General features: G+C 29.9%; 5 protein-coding genes across 11 annotated transcripts; 3 read left to right on the forward strand and 2 right to left on the reverse strand.

The window, feature by feature from the left end:
* The first annotated feature begins 296 nt into the window (after positions 1 to 296).
* Positions 297 to 2,263, forward strand: LOC130664869 (lysophospholipase D GDPD1-like). 2 transcript variants are annotated; one of them, XM_057465037.1, is made up of 7 exons: positions 297 to 742; positions 814 to 856; positions 914 to 1,095; positions 1,164 to 1,384; positions 1,466 to 1,599; positions 1,679 to 1,793; positions 1,862 to 2,263. In XM_057465037.1, the coding sequence occupies exons 1-7, from the start codon at positions 619 to 621 to the stop codon at positions 1,994 to 1,996; spliced, it is 954 nt and encodes a 317-aa protein (XP_057321020.1). In that variant the 5' UTR covers positions 297 to 618; the 3' UTR covers positions 1,997 to 2,263. The 2 variants fall into 2 exon arrangements, with proteins under 2 accessions (XP_057321020.1, XP_057321019.1); XM_057465036.1 differs by having other exon boundaries at positions 302 to 742; positions 1,676 to 1,793; positions 1,862 to 2,258.
* A 741-nt stretch (positions 2,264 to 3,004) lies between these two features.
* LOC130664873 (protein mago nashi homolog) lies at positions 3,005 to 3,753 on the reverse strand. The gene has a single exon (XM_057465043.1). The coding sequence runs from the start codon at positions 3,574 to 3,576 to the stop codon at positions 3,136 to 3,138; it is 441 nt and encodes a 146-aa protein (XP_057321026.1). The 5' UTR covers positions 3,577 to 3,753; the 3' UTR covers positions 3,005 to 3,135.
* Positions 3,754 to 3,946: 193 nt separating this feature from the next.
* On the forward strand, positions 3,947 to 7,500 carry LOC130664867 (glycoprotein-N-acetylgalactosamine 3-beta-galactosyltransferase 1-like). 4 transcript variants are annotated; one of them, XM_057465032.1, is made up of 7 exons: positions 3,948 to 4,273; positions 4,464 to 4,620; positions 5,140 to 5,326; positions 5,401 to 5,573; positions 5,638 to 5,845; positions 5,921 to 6,059; positions 6,124 to 7,500. In XM_057465032.1, the coding sequence occupies exons 3-7, from the start codon at positions 5,245 to 5,247 to the stop codon at positions 6,680 to 6,682; spliced, it is 1,161 nt and encodes a 386-aa protein (XP_057321015.1). In that variant the 5' UTR covers positions 3,948 to 4,273; positions 4,464 to 4,620; positions 5,140 to 5,244; the 3' UTR covers positions 6,683 to 7,500. The 4 variants fall into 4 exon arrangements, with proteins under 4 accessions (XP_057321017.1, XP_057321018.1, XP_057321015.1 ...); XM_057465034.1 differs by lacking the exon at positions 4,464 to 4,620 and having other exon boundaries at positions 3,947 to 4,241; XM_057465035.1 differs by lacking the exon at positions 4,464 to 4,620 and having other exon boundaries at positions 3,947 to 4,136.
* LOC130664854 (mediator of RNA polymerase II transcription subunit 13) lies at positions 7,138 to 20,970 on the reverse strand. Of its 3 annotated transcripts, none has more exons than XM_057464996.1 (14): positions 20,491 to 20,970; positions 17,640 to 17,958; positions 17,269 to 17,437; positions 17,027 to 17,169; positions 16,487 to 16,931; positions 15,657 to 15,812; positions 14,263 to 15,061; positions 10,882 to 14,172; positions 10,619 to 10,810; positions 10,224 to 10,535; positions 9,813 to 10,151; positions 9,446 to 9,730; positions 9,092 to 9,363; positions 7,138 to 9,012 (listed from the first exon to the last, which is right to left on the reverse strand). In XM_057464996.1, the coding sequence occupies exons 1-14, from the start codon at positions 20,557 to 20,559 to the stop codon at positions 8,880 to 8,882; spliced, it is 6,924 nt and encodes a 2,307-aa protein (XP_057320979.1). In that variant the 5' UTR covers positions 20,560 to 20,970; the 3' UTR covers positions 7,138 to 8,879. The 3 variants fall into 3 exon arrangements, with proteins under 3 accessions (XP_057320979.1, XP_057320978.1, XP_057320980.1); XM_057464995.1 differs by having other exon boundaries at positions 17,027 to 17,172; XM_057464997.1 differs by lacking the exon at positions 15,657 to 15,812 and having other exon boundaries at positions 17,027 to 17,172.
* On the forward strand, positions 20,862 to 22,771 carry LOC130664871 (uncharacterized). Its single transcript, XM_057465041.1, has 4 exons — positions 20,862 to 21,186; positions 21,359 to 21,474; positions 22,158 to 22,360; positions 22,442 to 22,771. The coding sequence occupies exons 1-4, from the start codon at positions 21,103 to 21,105 to the stop codon at positions 22,675 to 22,677; spliced, it is 639 nt and encodes a 212-aa protein (XP_057321024.1). The 5' UTR covers positions 20,862 to 21,102; the 3' UTR covers positions 22,678 to 22,771.
* The last annotated feature ends 37 nt before the right edge of the window (positions 22,772 to 22,808 follow it).

The following is a 22,808-nucleotide window of genomic DNA, read 5'->3' on the forward strand; positions in this document are numbered from 1 at the left end:
GAAAAAGAGAGTAGTAGAACAAACAGCCGCCTGGTGGTAGCATTCTCATTTTTCATAGAATTCCGGAACCTTCTAAACGATAAAACGGGCGCAAATGTTTATTACACAAATCCCAACAACCAAAGTAAATTTAAAAAAAAAGAAATGTTTTGGCAGCCGAAAAATGTCGCTAATACAGATGAGATAATCCCCCCCCCCCCCCCTAATCATCCAGAACGTCCAGAACTATGATGTCGATAACAAGATTTCCAATTTTATCAGACAATGGCTGAGTCATAACATATATAACTGTGGAAGGCAGCCCAAAATTAATCACACTGTAGTGAATTTATTTATCTTTTTCTCTTTTTCGGTACGTGTCAATGACTTTAAATTTATTTTAAATTCTTATTGTAGTTTAATAAAAATACAAAACAAAGTGTAAGTAAATATTTTTTGTTTGTTATTCTCCAAGCAAACTGTCAAATGATATTTCTCTGTCTATTATTTATTTAAATGAATAACAATTATACAAATTTACTATACCGTAAGTTATAAATAATAACAACAATAACAATAACAACAATAATAATAATAATAATAATGATAGTAATAATAAATAATTAAATGAGGTGAAAAATGTTTTTCTATACAATTTTCGGTGGATATGTGCTTACATCTATTATTCTGTTTAAATATCCTCAACTTTTGCACAAAAAAAAAAACATAAAATTTAATTGTCAGCACATAAGTCATCGAGGAGGTGAGACATTATTAATAATAAATCAATAATAATAATATTATAAAGTCATTTATTTAATTTATTGATTTTAGGTGCCGGAGAGAGTTATGAAAATACTTTGAGTGCATTTAAAAGGTATAAACAAAAAAAAAATCAATTAAATTTATAAAATTTATGTAATATAAATTTTAGAGCAGTGGCTATTGGTACACAAATGTTAGAATTAGATTGTCAATTAACAAAAGATGGACAAGTTATTGTATCTCATGACCAAAATTTACTAAGAACTACAGGTGTAGATAAAAATATTTGTCAAGTTAATTACAAAGACTTGCCTATTCTTAAACCAATATTGCCAATTGATTTTGATCCAGGTATTTTTATTATTATTATTTTTTTAAATTATTACTTATTAATAAATTAATTTAAAACCAATATTTAGAAGTTGAATTTGTTGGCTCTGGAAATGAAGAGGAACGAAAAATTCCTTTGCTTAAAGATGTATTTGAAGAATTTCCAAATTTTCCAATAAATATTGATATAAAAATAAATGATGATCAATTGGTATATAAAGTTTCAGAGTTAGTTAAATTTTATAAACGTCAAGAGTATACTGTTTGGGGTAATTTTAATGATGAAATAACTCTTAAATGTTATAAAGTTGTGAGTTTATTATTAAATATTATAAACATGTAGCTTATGTAGTAAAAATTTATTATTTTTATAATTCTTTTGTTATTATAGAATCCTAGTATCAACTTGTTATTTTCAATGCGTCGTGTCATTTTTCTTATTTTATTAATGTATACAGGCCTGTTACCTTTTGTACCACTTAAAGAGAGCCATTTAGAAATATTTTTACCGTGTATTTATTCAAGGTGATTGTCATAAAAAAAATTTTATTTTTATTTTTTATCATTTTTTTTATAACATAAATTTATTTATTTAATATAGAAGACGAAGAAATCCAGTAGGTTCATTTTTACCGTATGAAAAAATAATCTGCCGTAGTATTGATTTATTGCTAATGAGGCCTTGTTTATTTAATCATCTTAGAGCTCGAGGAATTCAAGTATATAAATTTAAATATTACCGACAATAGTTTATTTATTTTATTAATATTATTATTATTATTTTTAGGTGTATTTTTGGGTATTAAATACAGAAGAAGAATTCCAGCAAGCTTTTGAACTTGGTGCCACTGGTGTCATGACTGATTATCCAACAAAATTGAAAAAATTTTTAGAAATAAATAAAATTAAAATTGTTGAGTAAGTTTACTAAATTAATATTTTTATCCACTTGAATTATTTATATAATTGGTACAAATTATATTATATCCAGTCATAAATATCTACAAAATAATTATTTTTTGTAAATTAATCAGTGGATAAATGCACAAAAAATGAAAAAAATATCTATTTTTTCTGCACAATAACTGAAACCAAAAAACAAAAAAAAAAATTATGGATATATTATACCAAAGACTGTATCTTTATTGATGTTATTTATTAATAAATTTAATTATGGAAAATATATAAATATCAGTACAAAAATAAAAAAAAATTTTACGTACTTAAAATGACTGAGTAGTCGATTATTATTTAATTAACTGGATCCGTGTTCACATCTGTGGAATACTTTTTCAGTTATACTTTCATTTCCACTGGTTTCTTTTTGTTTAAGAATATAGTGATAAACTTTTTCATGGCAATAAGCACATTTTGATGCTGATGGATGATTAATATTAAAATGTTTTTCTATTTCAGTTAAACTACTAACAATATCTATTTTACATTCTTGACAAAAAACACTCATTCTTTCTCGCAATCTTTCATGTACTGAATCTGTCACTACTCTGCCATTGTTTACTTGATCATTATTTAATTCTGACATTATTTATTTATTTTTAACTTTTTCCAGGTTGTTGTTGTTGTTATTTTAAATAACAAATTAACATAACCTTTATATATTTTCATATGTTGACTTATTATTGATAGTTATTGAGTTATTTTCAGTACTTTTTATTTTAAAATATAAACTTTTGTTTATATTATAGCTATTGGAATGTTTAGTTGTTGTATTGATTATTAACTTATTCGTAATCGTTTAAAATCAATAGAGTACGTACTAACACTATAATAAGTACATATCTCCCAGCTCCCCAAATAAATCAACGAATTGCAATGAATACTGTACCAAAATACACAATAATAAAATATAACCTTACTTTTAAATACTAAAATATTAAAGAAAAAGGAAAAAAAAATTAAACAACAATAGTTATAAAGATTATTGAAATTTTATTTTATTCAAAGTAATACATGTAGGATGTTTTGATTATGGAATTACAAAATGATAATAAAAAAAAAAGATCAAGATAATGATGAAAAAGTATATTTGTTAAATTTTGTTTATATTGGCTTGATTTTGAAATGAAGTCCAATGAGCGAGAAAACAAGACATTTAAGATCTTGAACCAAATAGTAGAAACAACGAAGTCCTTCTGGATCACGAGATTGATTAACATCAAGGAGAGAACCAGTTTTCGAAGTTGTAAATGATATATGCTCATCTCCAATTACTATTTCCAACTCTTGTCTACCAACTCGGTCTGGTTGTGGCCACAAGGAATCATCTTCTTGCATTATTTCTGAATCTTGAATTATTCTTTTTAATTCCTCCATAACACATTGATGTACATAAGCTTCTTTACGGATCATGGTGTCATTTTTGTAATTTGAGTTGTTTGCATAGCGCAATTTACCGTCAGGACGAAATTCAAATTCCAAAAATTCGTGGCCAAATTTACCTTTGTGACCAACGTAATATCTTATATAAAAATCCGTCGACATATTTATTATTATTTATTAAACACTTTTATTTTAATTACAGTGTATACAATTATATCTCACACCACCTATCAACAGTATGCAAGAGAATGTAAGAGACAGTAACAACAATTTTTTTTCTTAATTTATTATTTTTTACTGTCGTGTGTAGTTAACCTACAATAGCAGGTTGAAAAGAAAAAATAATTATACTATAGTACACATCGACATCACCAAGCGACCAGAACATGTACCAATACTTGCTAGAGGGAAATTCAAAATCTTATCGTCTGTCAGTACATACAGTGACACAGTTGACAGATAACACACATAGAGAGTGTGGTGTGTAGATTTTCATAGAAGAATACCCGTTTGTAATTACACATACGTACATCCGTACATGTATTTACTTGTACATTTATACAAGCAATACAGTCAATACAAATTATACATTTATACAGAATAAAAAACTACAGAAGTATAACATAAGCAAATATAAGCATGGAGATGGAGAATTTAAAGCAATATCATTATAAACGATCAACGACTCAACGAACGAACGACGACGCCGATGATTAATAGATGTGAAAAAAAAATAATTGTTTAGCAAAGGCTAAGTCATTTTTTAGTGTTTTGCGATTTTACGATTTTGCGATAGTCACACTACCAGAAAAAAAATATGACACTGTGTATGCTAACTGAAAACAATTGTTTTGTGCATGTATGTATTTTTTTCTCATTTGTTATTTATTTTAATTTTTAATATTATTATTATTATTATTCATTATATTTATTATCTAGCATTGCATGATGACGTTTATCAGTTTGGCGTATGTCATTAGCTATTCTGCTTATTAAAATCACAATCCTTTTGCATATTATTATTTATTGTCATTAATTTAATATTTCAGTAGCGCAAAAATATATTTATAATAATAATAATAGCAACTATAAAAACTTATACAACAACGAAACTGTTATTTCACTCACGGAATTATTATAGTATACATATATGTGTTTGTGTCATCGTATAAAAAACATTATGGTTTTATTCGACATGTAGCATGGGTAATTTATTTTCAATCAATTTTTAGTACAGTTAATATTTTATTTACCTATTGTGCTATTAAAAAAAATACTATTTTTTTTTTTTTTTTTTTTTTTTTTTAATTTATATCTTTCAATTTTAATTTATTGCAATAATTAAGATAAGTATATAGTTGTATGGAAAATAATGTAATTTCATAAATTTGATTAACTAAAAAAATGAATTATTTAAGCAATTAAGCTGTACGGGTGTATTCATTTTTTTATTTTTATTCCTCAGCCGTGTAATTTATTCGTCAGAGTTTTTATTTAAAAAATTATATTTTATTCAAATTGATATAATTTAAATATACATCATTTAGTAAATTAAAATTAAACAAAGTCGTTGACGAAAACGATAATAATAATTGAGAACATAAGAGGAAATATCTTATCAGTTATCACTTTTAGATTACGTGAATTCTCTTATTCAATTTAAACATTGCGTTGATGAGTAACTTTTGTTCTAATATTAATAGATTATATTTCTTTATGTTTTAGAAATTTAAGATGGTGTTAAAAAAAGAAATCGATAAATGTATGAAATTTTTGAATGATAGATAAAGTAAAGAAAAAAATAAATAAAATTAATATTATAAAAACCATATGCTTAGTAAAAGCTACCTCACACAGCTTAGTAGTCCTAATTCTTACATAATGGTTCAGCAAAGGATTCCTGGTTTAAATAGTAAGTTTTTTTTTTTTTTTTTCTCTTCTATTTATTATCATTGTAATAATTTTAATAATGATAATAATAATTAGGTCACTGTGGTGGTCGACGTTTTGTATTGACATTAGCAACAGGAATGATATTTGGATTTTTCTCAGCGTGTCTTTTAATCACAGCAACCAAAGATGTGCCACATATGTTAAGTTGGATGCCAGGCAGGTCTAGTCTTAGAGATCCTCATCATTATTCAGAGCTTGATAATGAGGTAAGCAGATTTATTATTTATTAAACACCTGGTATTAACAAGTTAATTTAAATATTTATTCCAGTTAGGACCTAATGTAGAAGTTAATTTTCATGGAAATGATGAAGATTTTCACAAAGGTGAAGATAAAGTTGCTCAAGAAATGGCTAAAAAAATTCGGGTTTTATGTTGGGTAATGACTAATCCCAAAAATCATCAAACTAAAGCACGTCATGTTAAGGCAACGTGGGGTAAACGTTGTAATATTCTTTTATTTATGAGTTCAGCAGAAGGTAATGTTATATTTTTATTTATTTAATATTTAATATTTAAATATTTACTTACTTACTATTTATTTATTATTTAAGATTTAACTTTACCAACTGTAGTTTTATCAGTAAAAGAAGGCCGTGATAATTTATGGGCTAAAACCAAAGAGGCGTTTAAATACGCTTATGAAAATTATAAAGACGAAGCCGACTGGTTTATGAAAGCTGATGATGATACGTAAGTATCATGCAATTTATACAAGTAATAATAATAATAATATTTTTATTAATTAATATTATAGATACGTGATAGTAGAAAATTTACGATACATGTTATCGTCGTACGATCCATCATCTCCGTTGTATTTTGGTTGCCGTTTCAAGCCATTTGTAAAACAAGGATACATGAGTGGTGGAGCTGGTTATGTACTTAGTAAAGAAGGTTTAAAAAAATTTATCAACGATGCATTACCTGATAATACCAAGTGTCGTCAAGATCATGGTGGTGCTGAAGACGTTGAAATGGGTAAATGTTTAGAAAATGCTGGAGTAAAAGCCATGGACACACGAGATCCTCATGGAAGAGGAAGATTCTTTCCATTTGTACCAGAACATCATTTGATACCTAATCATGTTGACAAAAGTTTTTGGTATTGGAAATATATATATTATGACACTAAAGATGGTTTAGATTGTTGCTCAGATAGTGCTGTGTCGTTTCACTACGTTTCGCCAAATATGATGTATGTGTTAGAGTACTTGATTTATCATTTAAGACCATACGGTATCACCCATAAGGTTCAAGAAATTCAGACAATATCACCGTCTGTGGAACCGACAATTACCATTATACAATCCTAGTCTTAAATAATTCATTAATAACTACAAGAGTGGTCATTTAAACATACTGTTTTCATCAATGTTAACAGTGAATTGAACAAAACAAAAAAAAACCCATTGAAAACTTTATGCTAGTCAGCTGCTAATAATAATAATTACAACAATTTTTCACGTTAAACGTGATAAATTTTAAATCTTAAGTTTTTTTTTTTTTTAATTGGTTTTAGAAGTATCGAAGTACAATGGAAAAAAAAACTCCTGCGGCGCACAGGGAACAATAATATAAAAGAGTCGGAAGAAAAAAAAAATATTAAATAAATAGCCGCAAATATTTCACTTGAAAAAAATGAAATAAAATAAATAATTATAATAATTTTGTGTCAATGCCTATTTATATAGTTAAGAGACATTTTTGCACGTATTACCATTGAATTAAGATAAAAAAAAAAAATAATAATAATAAAAAACACATAAAATATTTATAATAATTGTAATATAATAATCCCAATAATAATAACTACCCAAGTAATAAATACTATAGATACAAAGTGAGTGAGGGCGATTTTATGAATAAATAAACCAACTGTTTGGGGATAATGATTTTTTTCTATGTACAAGTAATATTTTGTACTATTCAACTGACGCAATTTTATATCTTAGCCCTCGAATAAATAAACATGCTCCAGTTTTTCATATTTCTTTATATAATTCCTTATTGTTCTAGATTTTTCGTGGAATAAAAAGTGCGGAGGAAAAAATTTATCTCTCTCTCTCTTTCTGTGTTTCTCTTTTTTTTTTTCCCCATGTCATTTCATATCTAATGATCACTGTATTTTTTCCACTTATAATTGTCTAGTATCATCGGTAATTAAAGATTACGATAATAAATTATTTTAAAATAATTAATATTTTACACAATTAAAATTATTATTATTATTTTTATTGTTATAATAAAGGTAATCTATTATGAATAAAACGTTTATTAATTTTTAACTTATTTACTTTTTCATTTTTTTTTTCTTTTGTTCGTCAAAAATTTTTAGCCAACATGACTAGGCCCCTTCCAAATAATTATTTTTTCTTTGGAAAATTTATTTTATAACAAAAGATCATAGGCATAGATCTACTTGCCTCACGAATTATTATTATTATTATTATTATAATTATTATTTCTAATAGTTATTATAAATGTTTGAATATCATTGTTATATTATTAATACAATATATTTATTTATTTTTTTAAATTTGTATTTTTGATCTACCACGGGGCTTCTATACAATCAAAAAATTAAATTTAATTAATAAAAAGAAAAGAAAAAAAAAAGAAAAAAAAAATAAAATACGGGAGAGACTTATGGGAGTTTTAATAAAAAGAATGTCAAGACGTCAAGACCTTAATAACACATTTATAGTGTCTTGCACATTCCTTTTTTTCAATATCAATTTTTAAAATTATTTATCTATACAAAATTAAAAAATAACGTAATATATGTTATATTACTTTGTCACTAATAATAATTAAAAGCTTTGTACAAAAATTCAATTTACAATTAAAAACACTTGAATTGTGTAACCCTATTATTATTATTATTATTATTATTATTATTATTATTATTATTATTATTATTATATTTTTTTTTATTTTTTTCATTTTCTCATTCAAATTGAACTATCTAAATTAACGACGAGACAACAATTTTAGCAAATTATTATGCGTACACTTTCCTCCTTTTTTCCCCCTCTTCTCTCTTGTTTCATAATAATAATAATATTACTATTATTTAATATATTCGATATTTATCATACGACCTCCCTCCTCTAACTGTAACAGAAATACAGTAGTATACAAAGATAATTTAGAAAATAAAAAATAAAAATAATAATAATAATATCGATACAAAGAGTACTCTAATAATTGAAATATCATTCAAGTTGTCTTTTTTTTTTGTTTTTTTACGTTTTTTTTTTTTTGTTTTTCTCATTATTTTAGTTGTTGTTTTAATAAATATATAGATAGTGATTGTAATTGTCATTGAAGATTCAATAGAGAATCAGTCGAATTGTTACGTTAACAATTGTCGACATCAAAGTACAATTTAATAAGATAAGGGCGTATGAATATAATTGTGCCCATAAACCCCCGAATGTTATTAGATATTACGGTAATGAGTGCATGAGAGAGGTGTGCATAAAGCACCACAAGGGGAGTGGGTCTGGGTCAAACGAGGGCTGCATTTATGTGATAAAGTTGCATTAGCACTTGAACGTGTACCGGTAAGCAAGAAAGTCGATCCTTGGTATTTGCATCTACTGCAAGCCAAGATAAAGCGTTGTATCCTTCCAGCACATATCTATATAACAAACAAACAAATATAATAATCAAAAATTTAATTACTTTTTTTTTTGTGTTTAATTAATAAAAATATATACCTCAATACATCTGTAGTATATTGTGAATCAAGAGGATGAGCTGTTAATGCACTCTGTTGCTGAAGTATATCATCGCTATTTTGTTGTATGGCTGGACTGTGTAGATGAAGAGCGTTTTTCAAAAATGCCGGACATACACCTTCAAGATGTGGACACGTTGACCAGAACCAAGATGGCATACGGCCTAATGGTGCTGTAGATACCAAATAACCAAGAGCCAATGGTTGTAAGTGAAGATTTGCTACGTCTTCCGTTTGATCAGCGTTTGCAGTCTAACATAATACCCGTCATTTAATTATTATTATTATAAATGTTTTTTTTTTTTTGTTTAGAAATAAAAATAATAAGACATACCCTTGGTGTACTGCTGCATGGGAATGGACTACCAGGCCCGTCATGATTTCCCATACCAGAACCACCTCCGTCACCGCCCATAGGTGAACCTTCTGGTCTATGAGGACTGTTACCAGGACTTTGTCCACCACCCGCACTAGCCTCAGGCCAAACATTAAAAATATCGTTAAAGTCTCCCATACCCTCCATACCTTCAGGCATGTCATCATTTAGTGCTGAAAATAATTCATCGTCACCAAGCTCAGGTCCATTTATATGCTGCTCTTGAAATGCTGTTTGTGATGACTATATAAAAAAAAAATTTATTGTTATTATTATTATTATTTAAAAAATAAATAATTACTTTATTATATTGAATTGAAATTACTTGTGTCGTAGCTGAAGTCGGAAAGACAAGTATATGAGTACAAGTGACATCTTGGGGTGTTGAGAGTTGACAATTAACAGATGCTTGACTAAATCTTGAATCGGGTGTAAACTGATCAGCCATTAACCGAAGCGTTGAATCGGGCTCAAGTGATACAAGACAAGCACTTAACACACATGGTGCGGCGGATGGATATAAGAGATCGCATTGACCACAAAGTTCTTTTAAATGTTTAGAAGCTTTTAAAAGTGATTTTCGAGAAAGGAGCCAGCCCCAACTTTTTAATTCACCGTGACCTATTCGACCAACTCTACCTACAACTAGCCTCCATGGTTGCACCTATTAATATAATAATAATTTATTAAATCAAATATAATAATAATAATAATAATAATAATAAAAACAACTTACGCCTTGTGACATGACACCAAGTATAAAGTCCATAAGTTTTTGCAGTCCAATACGTCGAGCAGATGCACGTTTTCTTCTTTTACGATTTGGCACATGAATATTTATAGTGACAGATTCTGAAATTTCACCACGATCATCAGTCGCAACTGCAAGTAATTGTGACTGATCTTCACTCAAGCAATAACTAAGATACATAACAGCACACTCTTCTGGACCGGCAATACCAAAAGACTCAGGTGCTTCACTCTTTGATCGTAATGGCGCAAGTACATACGCCGGTGTGTATAAACGATAAGCCGCTTTATTTCGGTCCTGAAAATTATAAATATTAAATATATTATTACTTAACTTTTCTCAAATTTATTAATAATAATAACAATAATAATAATAATTACATCTTTATTTTTAAGGAAAATATCAGCTGCTGCAGCAGTACCAAAACCGGTAAGACTTTTAACTGTTGAATTATGATTTAATAGCCGTCTACCTTGGAGATATACATTTAATGCCAATGAACGCATTTCATCTTGAATTTTCCGCCGTTCACGTGCTCGTCCTAATTCTACTATACTTTCCAGCGATATTAGCTGTAAATATTAATAATAATAATAATTATTATTATGTATATATTTATAATGATAATAATAGCAATAATTACCTGGACATTAATATTAGATCTTAAATTTTCGGGCATAGCATTGAGTGCAGTTGAATATGCTCTTAAAAGTGCAAGAATGGCTAATCGCCGGCGATCTGAATTTTCAGGACCACCCATTGAAAATGGTTCAACAATATAAACAACAATTGATGGAGGTTCAATTTCTTCCTCATCCGGTCCAATAGTTGTCGTTGTTGAGGTTGTCGTATTAGTTGTTGATCCAATTGATGATGATACAGTTGACGTATTTGTCGTTGTATTAATCGACGTCGTTGTCATTGGATTTGACGAACCAGGTTCTGTTTTAATAGCTATTGACGAATTAGTATTAGGATTTATTGATGATGAATTAGTATTAGGATTTATTGATGTATTTGAAGGTGAAGAAGGCGGAATAGCCGGTGTAACATTACCCATTGTTGAATTAGCATTTGGTGTTGTATTTGATAATGGTGTTTCACTTGGAGCTGTTTCATTTTCACCAACAGCAGGTTCTGTTTTAATATTAACACTAACAGTATTAGTATTAGTACCAGTACCGTCTGGTGTTCCTGGCATTGATTCAGCTGGTGGTACAGATGGTGATTGTGATTGTTGTTGATGATGTGAATGTTGTGATTGTTGTTTGTGATTATTTGAATCAGGATCTAGTAGACTACGATCTTGAATAACTTGAGTTAAATATGGTGCTAGTCGATTACTACAGACTTGCGCATAAAGCCTTAATTGTTCACCCATTGAATTTTCACCTAATAATTTAAACCAATCATCAACTAATGGTTGCTTAGACCATTTTTGACATGATGATTTACCAACACGCATTATACCATCACGGCATGTTTTTGTTATTGGTGTATGTTTTCCTAATCGACAAATTTCATATGTCGTTGATAATTCACGAAAAAAGTATTTAACTTTATTAACTATTGTTTCACTGTCAGGCGCCAAAACAACATAAGCAACATCACGTGGTCCAGCATATGGTTCTAATAATAATTTTTCCCAATAACTAAGAGCATAAGGTGATAATGACAACCAATCTCTGTCATATCCAACAACTAAAGCTGGTATTGGTTGTGGTTCACATCTATCCTCAGTACCACGACCAGCAAGACGATGAAATTGTCTCCAAGTTAATGGACCAGTAACTGTATATGGTGCTTCCCACATTCTTGTAGTACATTTTTTTTGTACTGCATCTTGAAGTAATGGTTGAAGTGTACGCATCATACGAAGAATATCACCACTACACTGTGGACCACGAGCTTTTATAAATCCCCATCGATGTACACCAACCATTCTTAATGTTCTTTCAACAGAATTACCACCATCTATTAATTTACCTTGTTCTAATGCAATTAAAGACACTTCATTACCATCATTAAATTCTAATGTATTAAGAGTTGGTACAACATTTAAATTATTACTATTATTATTATTATTAATTATATTATTATTATTATTTCTATTAGCTGCGTATTCTTTAGCAGCTCGATATAAACTACTAGCCGAACTTTGAATAATTGCACATTGTTCACGAAGAAGCTCTAATACACTTGAAGTGATAACATCAAGTTCTTCAGAACCAGATTGTTTATTATTATTATCAGTAGTAGCAGTAGCAGTAGTAGCACCAGCACCAGCACCACCACCACCACCACTTCCTGATACTACTGCAACAAGTGATCCTTTTTTCTTTTCAGATGGATCCTCAGCAATACCTGTTATTTCCATTTCATCTTCATAAAACAATCCTGCTTGATGAGCCAATCGACGATATACCACTGCACTAAAACCACAATTGCACCTTATTTGTTCTTCATCTTGAAATAAACCACTACCACTTGTCCATGCACCAGCTAAATAAACAGCATCAGCTCCTTTTATATTACCAACAACTTTTTGACCGTAATTGCAAACACAAAGACTGCAGCTATCAAAATTATGATCACGAAATATATTAAGAACAGTATCACCAAGAAGTATATTTACTACTAAAGAATTTGATTCTGGTGCACGTATTGGACCCGGTGTATCTGCATCAATACTATTTATATTTTTATTTAAATATGATGAAGTTGTTGAAGTTGCAGGACTTGGTTGATCATAAGGGGGAGGTGGAGGTCTTCCTGCTGCCGCTCGATAAAGATTACTAACATTATTGGGATTAGGACTCGAAGGACATAATTGCTGTTGATGAGATATTGTTGTCAATTGCTGTTGCTGCTGTTGGTGGTGGTGATGTTGTTGTTGTTGTTGCTGTGGAGGTGGTGGTAATGATGGTTGTTGTTGCTGCTGTTGTTGTTGTTGCTGCTGCTGCTGCTGATGATGATGATGCTGCTGTTGCGATAGTTGTTGTTGTTGTTGTTGTTGTGGCTGCGCCTGTTGATCTTGATGCCGTGATTGTTCTTGCTGTTGATCCTGTTGAGTATTATTAACAGATTTTGATGGGGGTACAGATGATGATGATGACGATGATGATGATGAATGTAATGTATTTTTTTCATTACTACTACTGTTTGAATTATTTGTAGAATTATTATTATTGCACTGCCAAGAAGGTCTATATACGCAATGTGGAGGCAGTGTAATAGATGGCAGAAATTGGCTGGGTAAATTATTTAATGGTGCATATTTTGATGACCCGACAAGTTTACAAATTGTCGGTGGTTTAAAAACATAAGACCAGTCTTCAATTGGTTCTTCTGAAGGTGATCCCATATTTGGATAAATGTCTGGAGCATGACGAAGTGATCTTTGAGGTGCTGTAAGTTCAGTTTGATCGATTGGTACATCATTTAACTGACAAGGTGATGCTACTGGATTATGTTCCAATGAGGGTGGTGTTGGAAACATTTTCGATAATTCTTCAGGACGAAGAACACCTACACCACGATTATTTTGTTTAGTTATACTGTCAATACGAGTATCTTCATGCATTCCACCAGATTTATTTGAACCTGGTGGTGTTTGCACTTGAAGTTGATTTAAATTTGTTTCATCACTTGATGTATCAGGATCTGAATTATCAAATATCTGATCAAGATCTTTATAAGATACTTGAAGACCTTCGCTGGTAAATAGAGAACCCGAGTTTGGTGGTTCATCACGTGGTCGTCTTAAACCATCTGCACCAACTACACCATGTTCACCACTACCATTTTCCTCATCTCCAGCTACATCAAATTCATAAGGATCATTTCTATTTCTTTCACTTTCTTCTCTTACACGTTCATTTTCTTCACCTTCTCTGTCACCATTTCGTCTTTCACCAGTTCCTGCACAGTCACCCTGAAAAAATAATTTTAAAAAAATCCACATTATTATCAACATAAATTTTATTAACATACAAAATTTTTTTTTATTATTATAAATACTAACCAAAACTACACCTGGTTCTTGTTTTATTTCTAATTTTGTTATTTGTGGCTGCTGATTTGTCGGTGAATTTGTTACGGTATACAAATTATTACCACGTTGATGAAGTGAACCAACTGGTGGAGATGGTTTAAATCTTTTAACTGGATGATTAAGCCAAGCCTCTTGAGTTGAATAATCATATAGCCAAGAAAGTGGAGGTTCATCTTCTAAAAGTGCACCTTCATATTCTCTCGATGAGAGTATTGGTCGCTTTAACGTTGTTTCAGTTACCATATTTACAACTTGATTATTATTACAACTACTATTATTATTGTTGTTATTATTATTATTACTATTACTATTATTATTATGATTATTATTATTATTATTGCTGGTGGTATTGTTGTTGTTGTTATTATTATTATTATTATTATTATTATTATTGTTACTGCTGGTAGTGTTGCTCGTACTGATATTGCTGCTATTATTATTGTTATTACTGTTGTTGTTATTATTACTACTAGCATTGCAGCTGGTTGACGAGACTGATTTAGATCCATGTAATGATGTTAATGATGGAGCTGCATTGGGATGACTTGACGGTGGTTGAGGACTCAACGTTGGCATCGTTGGATCCACCGACGGTGGTACAGATGCCGGTTCAGAATGAGGTGTTGGAAGTGGTGAAGGTGCTGGTGAGCTTGGTGAACCAACCGATGGTACTGGAGGACAATCACCACCAGTCGGAGGTCCTCGAGAATAAGAGGGTGGACCTTCAGGAGGTGTATTAGGTGCATCATTGTTTCTATTTGAAATCGACCTAGATGATAACAATTAAAATAATTAAATATTAATCAAATTTAAAATATAATTCAACAATTAATAATACGATGTTATTATCATTTTAAAATCTAAATGAATATGATTTTGGTAATTAAGCGATGATAATTAATTATATTAGAATGATCATGTATGTGTTTGTGTGTGTGTATTTTTACATATAAATAAATTACTTTTAAAAGCTAAAACGACATTCATCCTACCACCTGAAAAATAACTAGAATGAGTTATCATGCTTGAAGAATTCACAAACTATATTGACATGCAGCAGTTTATTAAATGATATGAAGAAAAAAAAACCCCAATTAGTACTTAAGATATTTTTAAAATAGAATTGTGAGTTACAACGATATTATTTTTAATATTTATGATAATTGTGGATTTTTAATAGAGAAGAAAATAAATAAATTTAATAATCATTATTAATGCATTTTAATTATAAATGTAATATTAATTATATTATTCGACTTTATTATTATTATGTTGTTGCGCGTGATTTACGATAAATGGATGTGATTACGAATTTATTGATTATTTTTAAATATAAAAAAAAAATTGGGGGGAAAAATACCCACCTGGGGGCATTAGCAAGAACAGAGGGACAAGAAGCATCCCACGGAATGGTAGAGCGTCGATGGAAAGGTACGACAGCCCGTCGTCCACTTTTATCAACTCTCTCCCTCTGATTTTGAGAGGAAGCCAGACTCTTCCAACCCCCGGGGGTTGTGCACCTGTAACCGATGCGTTTTCAACCTCTCGTAATTTTTTTTTTTTTCTATTTTTTCTATTTATTGTTCCCAATCAGGTAATAAACATTAATTAGTTTATAAATGATATAATAATAATAATATCATAAAAGTGTTTATATTTTTATATAGATTCATCATCGAGATATGGGTTTACATGCGATAATGTGACGTTAAAAAAATAAACAATAACTATTTTACCAAGTAAAAAAAATTTTAAAAGTACAATTTTAACATTCATAAAAGTATAAATAAAAAAAAAAATAAAAAAAAAACGTCACGCAAGAGAATGCTTCTAATTCTAAAACCATTTTTCGATGCAAATTTATATTTATTTGATAGTAGTATTTTTTCGGACACATAACAATAAAAATTCTAAATTGACATACGTATTTTTGATTTGATAAATAATAACTGTATATATATATATATATATATGAAAAAGACTATGGCTTATTTACAATCATGCTTATTCTTAATAATTAAAAAACAAATGCAACATTGATAAAAATAAATTAGCTCAAGATAATAATAATAGTAATTACTATATATGACAGTTTATAATGCTTTGAAATAAAGAATGATTGTAATTTATTTTCATAACAATTAAGAAAAAAAAATAATGTTAAATATTAAATTTTGTTAATTGTAGAACTTACTTAGAACACAAGCAGGAAGACTTTTGAGTTGGATCAATAAACGTCCAGGTACCAAGCTCTACGGAAGATTCATTTGTTTTGGAAGTGGATAAAGATGATGATCCAAGTATACACTCGGCCCAAACACGTTCAGGTAATTCAGTCGATGGTTTTGTTTCACCTTGAATGTAATTTGGATAGTCATAATTAGCTGCCGCTGCTGGACTATAAGGAGGTGAAGGTGGCAATTCAACAGGCACATCATCCATGTCAGTAACGAGAACATAGCATGATGGATATCGCATCCTTACGGCACCAACAAGTACCTCCACGAAAGGTGGAAGACCGGGTTCAATGTTGTTATTGTTTATTGGATAAAAATGCTTCCACTCATCAAGGAATTGTGAATCGATACGACTCGATTGTCCTATTAGAGTACCAGCAAGCCCATACGGAGCAAGAATTACTGTAAAAATGGTCAACAAAATTTTCATTATTATTATTTTTTTTTTTTAATATCTTTAAAACTAATAAAATTATATAATTTAAAAGTTGAATTACCTTTAGCGTCAGTTTGAGATGCCTGTGTACGTTGAAGACAAGCTCTCGTGAGATATCGTACAGCAGGATGTTGCCTAACATCAACACTTGCACAAACAGTACTGTCACCGTGCACGAAAAATGCAAAAGAAAATGACAAATGACTGCTGTAAAAAAAAAAAAAAATCAATAAATAAAATTTATTTTTAATTATTACTGTGATTATTATTTTTTTCATTGTATATAGTGATAAATTATTTTACCTGTTGCAACGATGTTTCTCGAAACCGTCATAAGGCTGAACGAACCATTTTCCAAGGCGAACAAAGTCACGAGACAGTAAACAACGTTCAATAAGATTATGAAGAGCCTTGAAGAGTAACGAGCGGCATTCATACGAGAGACCGCTTTCCCAAGAGCCTTGCTCACTCTCTGTTTATTATATTCAATTATTATGACATTTATATCAATAGTTTAAATAATAAAAGTAAAATATTTTTTAAATAAAGCTTGTGTAGTTACGAGTCATCGTCCGATTGGCCGAAAGACACGTGGTTTTGTCAAACACAATCGATAACTCACGTAACCAAGACAATATACATATGATAAATCTAAAAAATAAATAAAAACTTACGGCAAGCAATAAGCTCTGGTGAGATAAGACCCGATAAATCGGGTTCCTCTCCATACCAAAAGATCCAGAGCTCCTTGGCAGCGGACAGTGATAAAGGTGGTGGTGCAGGCGAAGGTGCTATTCCCATGTCAAATATTGCGCCTGTACCAGAAGTACCCATTGCCGGTGTGGCCGCCACCCGTCGCCACACACAGAGTATATCGCCTGCTAGACAACGCGAAAAGCTCGACAATACTGGATCTTCAAGGGGGGTACCCACGGATCCACCGGCCATCTCGCCCCACACGAGTTTCCGCCATTTTATCCCGCATAGATCCGTCTGTAAATATAATAATATTTATAATTACCAATCAAAATAATATTATTTTATTATTAAAGGTCATGATCAAAATTATAATTATAATAAAAAAAAAAAAAGTAAAAAACAGCAGAGGATTAAAATTTCTAAGTGACGTTAAAAAGATAATGGCACCTGTTACATGGACCCTACACTTGATTTGTTTTCTTTTCTGTTTTTTTATATTCTCAACTCCTGAGGAGGCAACTACTACTCACTTGTCATTGAAAGCTCTCTCATAACTTAAGCTATCAAGTAGTTTATGACGACAGTAGTAGTGTCGGTACTTATCTTACTGAGTTTCACGTGGGTTTACATTGGTATTGTATTGTATTGTATTGTATTGTATGTTGTAAGATTACTACTGAATAAAACACGGTTATGCGACTCCTCATTTGTATTAGTTAATTTAATACACATTGTGTCATGATTATTGTGACCTCAACAACTTTAAACAAAGCTATTTAGAATAGTATTAAATTTTTAAATGCTGCACAATATGCATTTAAATGTATGCGTGTATTTTATTTATAAAAATAAACTAAAAACGTAAAAGGGTAAAGAGCATAAGTGTATAAGAGAGGGGAATAAAAAAGAGATGTCAAGTTACACTGTATGATGGTTTGTCAAGCTTCACGTTGATCAATACATGAGCAAGACGGTGTGCAAGTTAACCCGCGTGACTACATTACATATTTTATTTTTTTTAATTTTATATTTCTAACACTTTTTTTTCCCCTAATTCTACATACCTAAAAAGTATTTAGTTAACATTAGTAAATTAATATTTTATAGTAGTTTTCACAAATATCCTTTATTTAAATAAAAAAATACCGGCATTTCTACAATACTTTCAAATATTCCATCTCCACTTAAAGTTTAGGCTTTCACCTAGCGGTTTGCTCCATTTTCTTTAGCGGCATTAACAAAAATTATATTTTAAATCATCCACAATCTAAATAAAAATTTTATTGCTTTATAACTTGCCTTCCTCATTACATTTATCATTAATTTATCGATTACTTAACAAGCAATTTAATCTTTATTAGATAACAGAAAGTATATAATAAAACAGGTTAATAACAAATAAATGCATCATGATACAGTAACGAAACGTGTATACATTTAAATTTTGTTAATTTAATAAAAACTTTGAAAAAATAAAAGTACGTAGTAGATTTATAGACCAAAAAAGGACAATGCTATTGGATGATGAATTTGTTTATTTGTGTGGATGTGCGTATGCAATATAAAAGTGCAACTTTTAAATGTAATCCAACAGCATAGTATAGTAAATAAAAGAAAAACGAAAAAAAAAAACAATAATAACAAGTTGGAGTAGTAGGAATCTATGAGCAGGCGAAAGTAAAGTCTGATATTACAGAGTAACGGACAACAGTGGTGTGACGACGTCCGCTATTTCCCTCCTATCCTGGAAAGAGGAGGAAAGGAGAGATACAAGTAGAACAAGAGATCCTCCAATTTTTTTCTTTCTTTCTCGCTTTACTAATCTGAGGTCACGGCGATTTATCTTTTATTATTATTATTATTATTTTTTTTTTAATTTCTGATCAGTAATTATAATCAACAATAATAATATTAATAACAACACCAGAGTATGATGACTGATGAATTAAAAATTAGGTGAATCTGACACATAAATGCATTGCGAGTCATCTCGAAATTCTTTCTATGGACGTGAATTCTAGTATAGACTTAACGTGTATAAGCAGCAACTCTATTCGAACGAAGCACACAGTCGATACACAAACAGTCGCCGCCACCGTTACTGTATATTTCTTTCTTTCTCTCTCTCTCTATCTCTATCTCGCTCTTTCTTTCCACGTATATATATATATATACACGCATAGCTACGTAAATGTATGTAATGTATATGCTGCTACGTCTATATATGTATGTGTAGGAATATATTGTACACATCTCTAGAGAATCTTTCGCTTGCAAGTCCTTCTGTCTTTCTTTTTCTTTTTCTCTCCTTTTTTTAAGCCCGTTTTATTTCATTATTATTTTTTTTTTGATTTGATTTTTTAGTGGTTTTACGTAGGAATAATGACATGAGAAAGCGTGAGAGAGCTTAACCAATTGGTTAAATAAAATCCTAAAAGAAGAAATTGACTTTTAGGGTCCAGGATGCCGCTACGAAGAGAAATTGAAAGCAATGAAAAGCCATGAAAAGGAATGAAAAGCAATGAAAAACAACGCCTTAAAGTAAATCAACTAAAGACAAGATACTGTGTAGGTAGACGACGTTTGATTTGGCAATAGATAGATATATAGATAACAAAGAATTATAATTAGTGTTTTAGAATAAAATATGGTATATTATGTAGATAAAGTATAATGTAAAACAATAATATGTATTTTTTAATTAAAGGGAAGATATGTATAAAAAATGGGGAATAAATAAATAAAAAAAATAAAGCATGGTAATGTCATAAGTTAGATATGAGTTGTTAAAAAAAAATCCAGTGGTAATACACTGGTAGTACCCACCAGTGCGAAGAAATTCGTGTGGCAATCCTCCAAGCTGGCTCCGTTAGTCTGATGCGACGGGTGCGTCATGGCTTCTCCATCGTACACGACGTTTTATCACTTGTTGTTAAACTCCTCAATAAACCCACACACTTTCCACACCAACTTAATTATTGGACAAATTATTCGTCCACAACAAATATATTATTAATCAACATTTAAATGGATTTTCACCTTTCAATGGCGACTGTAAAATGGCGGATTGCACTGAGCACAACAAGCAATACCAGACACCACCAGACACCAGACGGGAGGCCAGCCAGACTATTCACTACTAAAACTACTCTTGCGCCAGCTATACGACATAATCTTAAAACTTTAAATCACTATATTTATATCATGTCTATAAGACACCAACTCGAAAAAGCAAAAAAATTTACACACAACTTTTACGGAACTACAAAATTATCCATACTACTCACTTGATAAACTTATATATCACTTTTTAATATTATAAATATTACGTTTTATATATTATTATCATATAAAATCACTGCACTTGCTGCTGTTAAAGTACCTTAAGTACCCGTAAACTCCATTAGCGTAAATAATAAAATTCAATCGTCAATCAACATGGCGGCGTTCATCAGGCAGATCAGGCATGGCTCTCTTGCAACTCCACACTCGTCTAAAAATTCACTACTTGCTCTAATAACGGTTTGTTATTTTCATTATTTTAATTATTACATATTTTTAAATAATTATTTATTATTTAAAATCAATACGATTTCATATTATGTCTTATCGTATTTATAAAATAAATAAATATATAATTGTATACTGTTTATGTACACTGTCACTAACACAAATTAAATAATAATGACTGAAGGCGCCAGTACGTCATGATGTCGTAAGATGCAAAGCTAACAGGGCCAAGCAAAAACAAAAACAATCCACAATCAAAGGCAAATGGGAGTGGAATGAAAAGTCACTTTCAACTCGAGGGTGAGTTTTTTAAAACAATATTTAATACATAATATTTTTTGTTGATTATTTTATTTTTTATTTTTTTTCGTCTATTAAACACAGGTAATTTAATAATAAAATAACCATGAGATAAGTCGTACCGACGTTTAACTCATTCGGGCTGTGAAAACCACGGCCATTTTGAAGACCCACCCCCTCCAAATTCTCTCCCGTTGACTTTTAGCACTTATACGCAGAAGCTTTGATATTTCAGGGGCGGGGATGTTGGTGTTAACCGTAGCTGTAGACAGACCAGTATATAAAAAAAAATATTGACAATCTTGTACATTGCCTTTTTTTTTTCTACTCCATAATATATATATATATTTTTTTATTTTTACCTAACAGTAATTTAATTAAATATTATCAAGCATAAATTTATTAAAAATTTCCACTATACTCTTGCTGTTACTGTCAATTCTGTATCTAAGTCACTGTCACTTGCATAATAATTATTTTTTAAATTCAATAAAAAATTTAAAAATTTATTTTAATGAATTGTAAACTTAAAATATCGCAAATGAGTAGACTTAAACATAACGTGAATTGAACTTTTCAATACAATATAACAAATTTTAAGTAGTAACAAAAAAACAACTAGTTAATTTAATCATATAATAATTAACATTATACTTGATACATTTAAATTTAATTATTGACAGATTTCTTCGGCCCCTAAAACCTTATGAGCCGCCAAAAGATGCATCCGAGAAGCTCGACAAAATTTGTAAAGATCAAGGACTGTCAGAGAATGATTTTACAGAATTAAAGGATCTTGATCTGAGATTTAAGCTGTTCAGCATTTGTGCAGATGAATTCAAATGTCATATTCCAAATTCAATATTATTTAACATACAAACTATCGGTAAACAATTAAATTTTAAATTTTATTTTTCTTATACTATAATAATAATAATAATAATAATGATAAATTTTTTTACCGCAGGAGATTTGAGAAAGTTTTATCAGACTCAGATAGACACAACTCTACCGTTAGATGCAAATAAAAATATCGATTTACCACCAAATCTACATATTCAGTATGAATATAACAGATTTCATCCAGATACAGATACCAAGTTTAACGGAAAAACGGCATTTCCTAAGAGCTCAACTCTTGTCACTGGTCTTAAATATAAGAAAAAGTATCCAAGTCTTATACTCGACAGTCCTTGGACATAATGCATAATTTTATAATTTATATTTTATTAATAAGTAATACTTTATTTGTTAATTAATAAACAAACAAATACATAATTAAATAAATTAAAACCGATATTTCGTTTGTTTCTCTATTATTCTACAGTTCTAAT

Source organism: Microplitis mediator, chromosome 3 (genome assembly GCF_029852145.1).
Source record: "Microplitis mediator isolate UGA2020A chromosome 3, iyMicMedi2.1, whole genome shotgun sequence".
Classification (NCBI taxonomy): domain Eukaryota; kingdom Metazoa; phylum Arthropoda; class Insecta; order Hymenoptera; family Braconidae; genus Microplitis; species Microplitis mediator.

What these genes read in the sequence shown, in the direction of transcription:
- LOC130664869 (XM_057465036.1), top strand. Translation starts at nt 619, where the DNA reads ATGTTTTTCTATACAATTTTCGGTGGATATGTGCTTACATCTATTATT. An exon ending in GCACATAAGTCATCGAGGAG is followed by an intron (nt 743 to 813) that starts GTGAGACATTAT and finishes TATTGATTTTAG; the next exon opens with GTGCCGGAGAGAGTTATGAA. An exon ending in ACTTTGAGTGCATTTAAAAG is followed by an intron (nt 857 to 913) that starts GTATAAACAAAA and finishes TATAAATTTTAG; the next exon opens with AGCAGTGGCTATTGGTACAC.
- LOC130664873 (XM_057465043.1), bottom strand. Translation starts at nt 3,576, where the DNA reads ATGTCGACGGATTTTTATATAAGATATTACGTTGGTCACAAAGGTAAA.
- LOC130664867 (XM_057465034.1), top strand. Translation starts at nt 5,245, where the DNA reads ATGCTTAGTAAAAGCTACCTCACACAGCTTAGTAGTCCTAATTCTTAC. An exon ending in AAGGATTCCTGGTTTAAATA is followed by an intron (nt 5,327 to 5,400) that starts GTAAGTTTTTTT and finishes AATAATAATTAG; the next exon opens with GTCACTGTGGTGGTCGACGT. An exon ending in ATTCAGAGCTTGATAATGAG is followed by an intron (nt 5,574 to 5,637) that starts GTAAGCAGATTT and finishes TATTTATTCCAG; the next exon opens with TTAGGACCTAATGTAGAAGT.
- LOC130664854 (XM_057464995.1), bottom strand. Translation starts at nt 20,559, where the DNA reads ATGACGCACCCGTCGCATCAGACTAACGGAGCCAGCTTGGAGGATTGC. An exon ending in ACCAGAGCTTATTGCTTGCC is followed by an intron (nt 17,438 to 17,639) that starts GTAAGTTTTTAT and finishes TATAATAAACAG; the next exon opens with AGAGTGAGCAAGGCTCTTGG. An exon ending in TATACTACAGATGTATTGAG is followed by an intron (nt 9,013 to 9,091) that starts GTATATATTTTT and finishes TTTGTTATATAG; the next exon opens with ATATGTGCTGGAAGGATACA.
- LOC130664871 (XM_057465041.1), top strand. Translation starts at nt 21,103, where the DNA reads ATGGCGGCGTTCATCAGGCAGATCAGGCATGGCTCTCTTGCAACTCCA. An exon ending in CACTACTTGCTCTAATAACG is followed by an intron (nt 21,187 to 21,358) that starts GTTTGTTATTTT and finishes TAATGACTGAAG; the next exon opens with GCGCCAGTACGTCATGATGT. An exon ending in AAGTCACTTTCAACTCGAGG is followed by an intron (nt 21,475 to 22,157) that starts GTGAGTTTTTTA and finishes AATTATTGACAG; the next exon opens with ATTTCTTCGGCCCCTAAAAC.